Source organism: Ostrea edulis, chromosome 5, assembly GCF_947568905.1.
Source record: "Ostrea edulis chromosome 5, xbOstEdul1.1, whole genome shotgun sequence".
NCBI classification, from domain to species: Eukaryota; Metazoa; Mollusca; class Bivalvia; order Ostreida; family Ostreidae; genus Ostrea; species Ostrea edulis.
The window spans coordinates 56606621-56618100 of NC_079168.1; the positions used below are offsets into that span (position 1 = coordinate 56606621).

Genomic DNA, 11480 nt, shown 5'->3' on the forward strand with positions numbered 1-11480 from the left:
TGTTCCTTGAAATGCGTCCATCACTTCTTATAATCAATTAATTTTTCCTTGGAAAGCGCCCATCGCTCCTTAGAATCGATTGTTCCTTGAAAAGCGCCCATCGCTGCTGATAATCGATTGGTTTTTATAAGTCCGTCGTTAGACGGGACGTATTATGTTACGTGCGTCCGTCCGTATGTCCTTCCGTCACAATTTGCGTTTAGCTCAGTTTCAATGAAAGCATTCCAGATATTTTCGTCATACCTTGTGTGCTGATACATATTTTCATCATATATTTAACTGCATCAGTATTTCTTTTACCTTGACATTTCCTTTTACCTTGATCTCACTTTTCCCTATTTGGTGTTTAGCTCAATTTCAAGGCAACTATATTTAATGAAAACTCTTCCACTGATGAATATTAGTGGTAGCTATTCAGCTGTGGTATTTTTTTCCTTGACCTTCCCTGTGACATTGAGCTTACTATTTCCTGTTTGGTGGTTAGCTCAGTTTCAAAGTAATTATTTTTTGCCCCTTTTGAATATGGCCAGGGCATATAGTATAGGAGAGGAAATCTAAATTTAATTAGATTGGTGTTTGTCATGTCAGTGGATGATATCCATGTATATAAATGAGGATCAGCATTTCATGCGAGTATATATTTTTAAAAAATAATGTTAATCTTTCTATTGATAACTAGGCAACATTTAACCAATGCAAAATTGCTATTTATCTTTATTGCAATTTTCTTAGATTTTTGGTAAATTTGAATTATATTCAGAGTGAAATGAATGGGTGATACTTGAGTTAGATAGTTTAAAGATAGGGAGGGGAAAAAACATTTTCAGAAAAGGGGACATTTTTTTATTGGAACACTTCACTTTGCCATTGAAATAATGAATTAGATTGATAAGGGAGTGTTCAAAAGGTTTTCCTTTTCATTTATGTGTGATATTAGTTGTAAACAACTAAGATTTAACTGTATAAAGTTTTTAGATTTAATGACAATAGAGAAGAGTGTTTCAAAGGTTCTCTTTATTTTGTATACATTTGTGATATGACTTGACCACAGCTCAGATTTACCTATATAAAGGTTAGCACCACACCAGACTAAGTTCATTAAAGGTTTACACCCTGATAATAACACAACAAAGTGAATTCCCTATTGTGAAAGCACTGCATTTCTCTTCTAATTCATTGATTAGGTGAATGAGAAAGTGCGCAGCAACTTTCTCTCCATTGAAAAGCTATAAAGTCTTTACATAAAGAAGATATTTCCCCTTCAATTTCCCCCTATGGTCATCCTTAATTTGCATAATTGCATTAGTCTAATTTTTCCACAAAATGAAGGAAAAAACTCAACCTATTTTCTATTGTGAATGGGTCAGAATATCAGGCCATGAGAAGATACCGATAAATCACTGGGGTTTTTATTTAACTTGAGCCAAAGGCTCAAATGAGCTTTTCGATCAAAACTTTCCTTGTTGTTGGAAACTTTTCACATTTTCATCTTCTTCAGAACCACATGGTCAATTTCAACCAAACTTAGCATAAAGCATCCCTGGGTGAAAGGGATTCAAGTTTGTTCAAATGGAGGACTATGCCCCCTTCAAAAGGGAGATAATCACAAAAATGCAAAAATAGGGTGGGGTCATTTAAAAATCTTCTCAAGAACAACTGGGTCAGAAAGTTCAAATTTACATTGCAGCTTCCTGACATAGTGCATATTCAAGTTTGTAGATATCATGGCCCCTGGGGGTAGAGTGGGTCCACAATAGGGATATCAAAGTTTTACAAGGGAATGTCTAGGAAAAAGTCTTTATAAGTCTTCTTCTCAAGAACCACTAGTCCAGCTTTCTGATATGGTGCAGATTTCATGTTTGTAAAAATCCTACCCCGAGGGGTAGGTTGGGGCCACAATAGAGGATCAAAATTTTTAATTACATGCTGATATACATGTATAGGGAAATTTTTTGGATATAGGCGAAGTTGACTCAGGTGAGCGATCTTGGCCCATGGGCCTGTTATTTTCATATTGCGTTACAAATGTCCAATGGGCGGGGCATTCATGTCCTATGGACATATTTCTAGTTTTGAATATGGATAACTTGATACAATTGTAACTTTAAAAATGAAATGCAAATGTAATACAAAACTGCTTTAAAAATATTTTCCTTCTCAAATTATTTTTAAATCCCCACGTAAGAGCCGATTGCAAAATGAACATTTCATATTTGATATTAAAAAAAAGAAGTGGAAGACTATTTCACGCAGTCCTACAACAAGAAATATAAGATATTTAATGAAAAATTTAATTCCTAGGAATTTATGCACTTGAAAATCTAAATCTAGCCATGTATTCAAAGAATACTGGTAAACAGCAGTTAACCGAATTCCATGTTATGTAGTGCATATCTAAAGCGTAGGAAAACAATCTCCTATTACACATGCATATTTGGTTGCATTTTGACGTCTCCTTACCGAACGATTGTCATGTGATACCAGTAGGCATTTTATGATAATGACATAGAGTAATGTTTTGGTAATTTTGTCTCCCCGTCTGGATGTTTTCTGTACGTTTGTATGTCTGCCTTCTTCATTCATTACAAAGATTACAAGAAACATTGATGCAAGCACCAAATTTTTGAACCAGAAAAATTTTGGGAAGTGTAAGAGCAAATTTATTTAAGAAAAGGTGTTCCAAAGAATTCCTTTCCTTAAAAACGCGCGAAAATTACACCGCGAAAGCTGGCAAAATTTAGAGAAATTTCGATCAAACCCGGAGATAAACGAAATAAGTGAAAAGAATCGTATAATTATACGAAGTAACTATTTATTGGTCAATCAATGATGCAACTTATATAAGATTTTAACTTAATTCCAAATACCAAAGTCAACAACAGGCTATACACAGTTAGATTGGTAAAGTTGTCTACTAGTAACCAGCTAATAGTAACTGGTTACTTGAAAAGAGAAAAGTTGGCTACTACTATCCAGCTACTTGAACCAGGAAATATTAGCCACTAGTAGCCAGCTACTAAAAGTAAGAAAAGTTAGCTACTCGTAGTCAAATACTACAAAATATAAAAGTTATAATTACTTATAGTCAGCTACCAGATAAAGGTTACTAGTTTGAAAATTATTATCTATCGGGTTTATTTCTAAAGAGGAGTGGTATGAAATTCCAAACTTCATGCTCAATTTCCTCCAATTACTTAACTTTCAAATGCAAAATACGAATAAACTTTTCCAACTGGGTGTTTACTTTGAAAATGATATACGAATTGAATTCAGACCTTCATTCATTTGATATACCATCCATTTTTAGATATCTTTTACAATCTGAGTCGAGTTACCTTGACATTTCAACATTTGTATGAAAACCATAAGGACATTTGTGTTTGTGTTAGATATCTGACGAATTTACGACTATACATATGGCAAGAAGTGATATATGGTGTCTTGATATGCCACTAGTTTTCAGATATTGGGGTTTATCTAATATGGATAAACCGGGTTATTTCGTGCAGCTTTATCTTGATTAAATTCGAAATGCATCGGGTTCCTCGTACGAAATTCCTATACTCATTTCTGCGCGCATGTCATAGATTACTCTTTTTTATTTCGTCATTCGAACAGAGCAGACGTTAAAAATTTACACCCACCCTCCCTCTTCCCCTTAATTTTCATGTCCCTTAGTATTTCTGTCAATTCGTTCTTCGGTTGTCGTTTCCGGTTTGTTAATTTCTCGTTTCAGCGTCATGACGTGGATCAATACAGGCTGAGGTTCATTGACTGTGGATGTGCATTGCAGACTTCCAAAGTTCCTGTCCAGAGTGATTGTTGACTGTTAGGCATAATTTTGCATAGAATGCTGTCTCCGGGGGGTACTGTTTTTTCCAGGCTCCTTTGGATCAAGATGGTATTTTTTTGCTTAATATCTTTATTCATTTATCTTATGCTGCCATATTATCATCATCGGCGCATACATTGTATTATATTTGTACTTTCTCCAATATTTCATTAAATGGTCATGACAAGCACGCCAAATGGAGTTTGTGTTTGACTGGATGGTATTTAGAAACAAAATCTCCCCTTTTTAGAGGGTTTTCTGGTCAAGTTTGTGTCTGTTGTCCATGTCAAGGCAGTAACGAAATAACTCTCTTAAAGAAATCAGCTACTTATACATTTTGATTAGAGGTATAATGAAATTTCAAGATCTATGTGAATACCTTGAGGAACTTTGTGTTTATATTAGATAATTAACTAACTTACAACGATATGTATGGCGAGTAGTGATATTGGATATCTTGATATGTCATACATTTTCAGATATCACACTTAAGGAAGTCAGCTACTTATACCTTTTGATTCATATGTGCATACTGCACATATGAATAAAAAAGTATAAGTAGCTGACTTCCTTAAGTGTGATATCTGAAAATGTATGACATATCAAGATATCCACACACCTTATGAATCATACCTTTTGATTCATTATAATCTAAAATTTCAAATTTTCCTAAAAATCTTAAGAAACTCTGTGTTTGTATTAGATATCTGACTAATTTACAACTATCCATGTGAAAAGGAGTGATATCGGGCATCTTAATGTGCCATCAATTTTCAGATATCTGACTAATTTAACACTTCACATATTACAAGGAGTGATATTAGGTATCTTGATGTGCCATCAATTTTCAGATATCACACTTAAGGAAGTCAACTACTTATACATTTTGATTGCAGGTAACCTGAAATTTCAAGTTTTTCGTAAATATCTTAAGGAACTCTGTGTTTGTATTAGATATCTGACTGATTTACAACTATCCACGTGAAGAGGAGTGCATACCTTAAGATATTCTGTGTTTATATTAAAATCTGACTAATTTACAATTGCATATAGGAGAACGAGTGATATCGGGTATCTTGATATGCCATCAATTTTCAGATATCACGCTTAAGGAGGTCAGCTTCTTATACCCAACACAAACACAGAGTTCCTTAAGATAGTTGCGAGAAACCTGAACTTTCAGGTTACCTGCAATCAAAAGGTATAAGTAGCTGACTTTCTTAAGCGTGATATTTAAACATCGATGACACATCAAGATACCTAATATCACTCCTCTTCGTGTGGATGGTTGTAAATTAGTATGATATATATAATACAAACACAGAGTTCATTCAGATATTTGCGAAACACCGGAAATTTTAGGGTACCTGAAATCAAATGGTATGAGTAGTTGACTTCCTTGATTAAGCGTGATATCTGAAAATTGATGGCATATCAAGATACCTTATATCACTCCTTGTCATATGTACAATGGTAAATTAGCCAGATATCTAATATAAACACAGAATCCCGTAAGGTATTCACCAAAATATTGAAATTTCGGGTTAACTTGAATCAAAAGGTATACGTAGCTGGCTTCCTTAAACGTGATATCTGCAAATTGATGGTACATGTATATCAAGATACCTAATATCACTCCTTGTCATATGTGCAATTGTAAATTGTTCAGATATCAAATACAAACATAGAGTTCCTTAATATATTTGCGAAAAACCTGAAATTTCAGGTTACTTTGAATTAAAAGCTATAAGTAGCTGATTTCCTCAAACGTGATATCTGAAAATTGATGGCATATCTAGATACCTAATATCACTTCTTGTCATATGTGCAATGGTAAATTAGTCAGACAAATAATACAAACACAGAGTTCCTTAAGATACCTGGAATTTTAGGTTACCTGCAATCAAAAAGTATAAGTAGCTGACTTCCTTAAGCGTGATATCTGAAAATTGATGGCATATCAAGATACTCAATATCACTCCTTGTCATATTTACAATGGCAAATTAGTCAGATATTTAATATAAACACAGAGTTCCTTAAGATATTCACCCAAATATTGAAATTTTGAGTTAACTTGAATCAAAAGGTAAAATTAGCTGACTTCCTTAAACCCGGTATCTGAAAATTGATGGCACATCAAGATACCCGATATCACCCCTCTTCACGTGGATAGTTGTAAATTAGGAAGATGTCTAATACAAACTCAGAGTCCCTTAAAGATATTTACGAAAAACTTGAAATTCAGGATACGTGGAATCAAAAGGTATAAGTAGCTGACTTCCTTAAGCGTGATATCTGAAAATTGGAGGCATATTAAGATACCTAATATCAATCCTTCTCAATGTGCAATGGTATATTAGTCAGATATCTAATACAACCACAGAGTTCCTTAATGTATTCACGCAAATATTGAAATTTGAAGTCATTTTGAATCAAAAGGTATAAGTAGCTGACCTCCTTAAGCATGATATCTGAAAATCGTAGGCACATCAAGATACCTAATATCACTCCTCTTCACGTGGATAGTTATAGATTAGTAAGATATCTATTACAAACACAGAGTTCCTTCAGATACATGTATTTGCGAAAAACTTGAAGTTTCAGGTTACCTGGAATCAAAATGTATAAGTAGCTGACTTCCTTAAACGTGATATTTGAAAATTATTGCACATCAACAAACCTGATATTACTCCTCTTCATGTGGATAGTTGTAAATTAGTCAGATATCTAATTCAAACACAGATTTTCGGAAGATATTTACGAAAACAATGAAATCTTCGGTTGTCCGGATTCAAAAGGTAAAAGTAGCTGACTTCCTTAAGCGTGACGTCTAGAAATTGATGGCATATCAAGATACCTAATATCACGCCTTGCCATATACAATGTATATCAAAAAAGCTATTATAGTGACGTTTTTTAAAAATGAGAATTTGTCAAACAGCTCATTCTCTTTTCAGTTGGCATACACATGAGACACAGGATGAGGAACACGTTGTTTCTCTTCATGATTACGTTCCCATTATTGGGTCGGTGAAAAGCACCTATGAAGCAGTCGCTGTTCTCTGTCTTGGGGACACCAAAAGAGCTGCAGAAAAGGGCATTAATGTGGATGAGGTTACTCTATCTGAATTTCTCGTTATCTAGGGAGCAGATGAAGAGAACACAAGAACAATTTTGCAAACTATTCTGGAAGATGGAAAAAAGGGAAGATCCAAGGAGGTCAGGGACACCATAAGCTTAGTTGATGCACAGAAAATGACATTTGGAAAATCTTTCAAAGCAGCGTTTGTTGTGGACAACAGCGTTCATTCCAGCTGATATGAAACTACCAAGTGGACATAAAAAGGGCGAACACGTCATAAATAATTGTGTTCCTAAAGTCTGTCGAGATATTCGTGAAATGTTTATCGAAAAAGCTTATGGAAGGGGTCCCATAGACGCACCCAAAGACCAATTGGATCGGAAATGGTAGTGCACTTCGACACGAATGAGCATTACATTGATCCAAACTCGGTAATGTTTGGGGGAAAGATGGAGCAGCACAAGCACACTATCTTCCTGTATATGTTATGTATTCTCCACAAAGACGGGAAAAAATACACCGGGAGAAAGGAACATAAAGAACTTTGTCAGTGAGATTATTAAAGAAAGTTTTCATTGATGAGGTGGCACTCAACATATGGAGAAGAGGTGGTCAGAGGAATATGGCAATATTTGATAAGGCAAAAGGAGAGGTTGAGGTGATGTACAGGAACTTGGCGTATCATCATGAGAAAGATCTGTTGATAGAATGGGTTTAGGAGTTGGCCGGACAGTCGTAAGCCGTGTAGATATACATGTACAATGTAGCAATAACCCCACAAAGACAAAATAGACTCATAACCTCGTTCGAGTTCATCTCGCATGTATACGTATTTATAAACATTTCTATTTACAACCAGTGCCTAGATATAGACCGTATCACACATAATCCACCTATATGTTTATCTTCTTTCAACTATCTTCAAGCTGGACATGACATTACTAGTGATGTAGATATTCTTGAAAATGACGACCTCAAGTCACTTATCCAAAATTCAGCGAACTCACGATAAGTTATCATTTTATGTGAGATTCACACGGTCTTCTGTTTCTGAACATCTTAAGGTGTTATTTTAACATTGTCATTATTTTACATGTATATTCATATCATAAGAAGCAGCTCTGTTAACAAATTGGGCATGCATGACACATTTTTATGTAAGTATTTTTGTATAATTAGAATAAAATATGTTTCAGCATTTTAAAGGTCACAGGAAACAGTGTTAAACGATACCATTTTCAATGAAAAATCTAAACATTGGTATATCTCAAATCAAACTTTATACAATGTAAGTATAAAAGATATCCAGAAAAATTATCAATCAACGCCGAAAGAGACCAATTTCTGAAAATTTCGTCTCTCTTATCGAATTTGAAATCTGCACTTTGGGACGTCACAACGACCCAAGAACGTAAACAGAGTGAAAACATGTGGCTTTGAGTCTGTCCGCAGATCTAATGTGCCATTTAACGAACATGGAATAGTTTTTTAACAATAAGTTCATCATTACGTACGGTTTGATACATATGAACATGTACATAAATACGCGAGTGACATTCCTTGGATGGCTTTTTGTCACCGAAGAAGCCAATAATCGCATTGTCGAATGATCCAAGTACCTACAAAATAAATCACCGAAAGTAAAACTGGATACTCAATGCATGTGCATTTACAGAAATCATCTATCCCCCAGCCCTCAAAATGTATGCACACATTTTAATATTCCATTGTAAAAGAGTTTGCTTCTTCATTCACGAAATTATTAGTATGTGCACCACTCTCTACCCGGGGCTCTAAGCTCTACGGGCGCTACACCTCTTGCAAAAGGTTTCTAATATGCATCATTATATTTTGGACTAGATATTTCATCATATAACGAAATACTCTTAGTGCAATTAAAGGAATAATGACACGATTTTGGTACCACAAAATGACTTAGGTATTTAAGTGATAATATAAAGACAAGATAAACGTCTGGCAAATGTTGTGGCACAATACGATTGAATTTCTCCTTCACAGCAGTTGATAATTTCGTGATGGAGCAAATATAGCTTTGGGTTTGATCTGGCAATGTATTTATGTTTATAAAGTTAGGAATCCAGTATAGGTACGGTAACTCATATTCATTTGCCCCATTTAACTTGGAAATTAAATGTGTTTAAAAGTGGAGTATAATTTTGAAGAATTTCAACCCTTGAAAAGGCAGTTGGAGTATTATTAGGGATACCAAATGTGGGGCCAATGCTGAGTTCCTTTCCAATACAGTTGTAATATTGAGTTTTACAAACAATGACAATGTTGTTATAGGCTTTGTCAGCTGCAAGAAAAGCATATTCCTTATATAATCTATCTAATTTTTTATCACGTCTGGTTTACTAAACACAGAAGAATATATGGTACGAACTTTTGTTTTGATGTGTCTAATACGTGCTTTTAATATCCCTCTTATACTTTTTATCCATTCTGACAAGGTATCATGTTCTACTTTTTCTAATGTAGCCCATCGTCTGATAAAATTTTCGACAGAATTCATAATAGAGATGAATTTCTTTCGCCAGTTGAAAGATCGGGGTTCTCAGAATTAACGACCTTTAAAAATAAGTGATTTCAGTTCCACGTTGTCAACCACATCAACATCGCCAGTAATGACATGTCCAGCTGGACTACAGTTGAAAGAAGACGAAGAACAAAAACACCTAGGTTGATTACTAGTATGTATAAGGTGGTCTATATCTAGGCACTGTAAAGTGTTTGTAATTAAAAAGTTTGGATGGAATAGTAAAAGTATATTTGTAGGAAGTATAGGATGTAGACTTGAATTTGAAATATGCTGGAACACAATATTTCATTGTTTTATGACGAAGAATGTTGCTTATTTTGGCAGCATTTATTCCTTTGTTAGTAAATTTAAGTTTAAGTATCTGACGGCATGATTCGGAAGGATTATCATCCATAACTCGCAGTGGTTTAAAGAGCCTCTGATGGGCAACATCTATGATCATAGAATTCAATTTATATTTTGGTGTTACAAAATTCAAGCATGGACTAGCTTTGGCTTCTTCAAATAACTTATTCAAAACTCTCAATGGAACAGAATAAAGTTTTGTGCGAATATGATGTCGACCTTATTGTCTGTTGACGTAAGGTAAAAGGAAATCAAGTGTGACATTTTGTATATTTGGTCTTTGACATGAACGATATCCATGAGTGCGTTTACGTTTTGGTGTATTTGGGGAAAAGTCCCATTACATTCACGTTATTTTCTACTCGGCTAGTCGTATACATTATCATTACATCCATATGGAAATGCAGTACCTAGAGTCCTGATCCAGTGAACTTCTCGTTGTCTACGAAAAAGGGTACTTAAAGTTGGGTTGCTAGTATAATGGTAATTTTTTTCTGGAATTCTTATTCTCATGAACAAGTTGGAATGATTTGGGGACTTGAAATGTTGAGAAGTTGATTACCGTCACTATTGATTTTAAAGCATGAAAGGTGAAGATAACGAACAGTGATCAATCTCATAACTCCTATAAGCAATACAAAGTAGATAACTGGGCAAACGCGGCCTAACTCTCTAAATCAAAATTAAGAATTCAAATTTAATGGTTTGATGTCATACATTGCCCATTGTTCTTGGTAGTCTTATTCTAATGTGACTTTATAATGTTAGCATCAACCAGAGAGGTAAAAAATACCTGTCTTCGAAACGCGGGATGATGAATTATTAGGCTGGCTTCTACAAGGTACTCGTAGTTTCCCACCCATACATCACTTTGTGAACTATAAACATGATAAAGTTAAAAGTCAGTAATAAGATAAAATTACTGTTATTTTACTCACAAAAGATGAAGTAGCAACAGAAAATCAAGTGAATACTCTGAAGTTGATCCAGTCTATGATGTCAGTTGGCGACAGCCTTAATATCATACACGAACTACTTGAGGAGGTGAGAAACAGTCTTCATGGATTGTGTTTTAGAATAATAATACAACATGCAAATGTAGTTAAATTTATCGCCTATGGTTTCACACTATAGAATATCATGAATAGAAACCTGATTTTTAATGGTTGAGGAGGTCATCTTAAAGCATTAAGGACTTCCGTTTTCTGTGTGATTATGTCAAGAGTCCCCCTCTCTCCAATCCGTCTAGATTCGCCTATGATCAAGTTTTGATTTGCCATGTGAATGAAAGAAATAATCTCGAAGACATGTCACCAGGTATCCTTTTACATTTACTCGTAGATTTGCGTTTTGCCTGTACGTGGATGTACATATGTAGTTCAATTATACACAGGGTGTTTTGCAACACAGACACCTGAAGTGCGGATAGCATGTATACATTGTATGTACATAACCTCACCCCTACCCAATGAAAAAAATAAATACAGAACCACTGATTTATTAAAAGTATGTAATTTCACTCCTTCGTCAAAAACGGAAACTCTTCAGTGGCGGATTTAAGGGGGGCAGACACGTGGTCTCTCGTTTAGAAAAATGTAAACGATAAAAGAAACAATTTCTTCCACTCTCAGAGCAATAAATGACAAAATCTTTTGATTTA

General features: G+C 34.7%; 1 protein-coding gene and 1 long non-coding RNA gene across 2 annotated transcripts in view; both read left to right on the forward strand.

The window, feature by feature from the left end:
• Positions 1 to 11480, forward strand: part of LOC125649215 (heat shock factor 2-binding protein-like) — a 43017-nt gene that overhangs the window by 29596 nt on the left and 1941 nt on the right. The window contains exon 9 of the mRNA XM_056164868.1: positions 10764 to 10864. Within this exon, the coding sequence (XP_056020843.1) occupies positions 10764 to 10864 (101 nt within the window). The remainder of the gene's footprint in view (positions 1 to 10763; positions 10865 to 11480) is intronic.
• Positions 258 to 8102, forward strand: LOC130054589 (uncharacterized). The gene is made up of 2 exons (XR_008802904.1): positions 258 to 3901; positions 6791 to 8102. It is a non-coding gene; the product is annotated as an uncharacterized LOC130054589 (long non-coding RNA).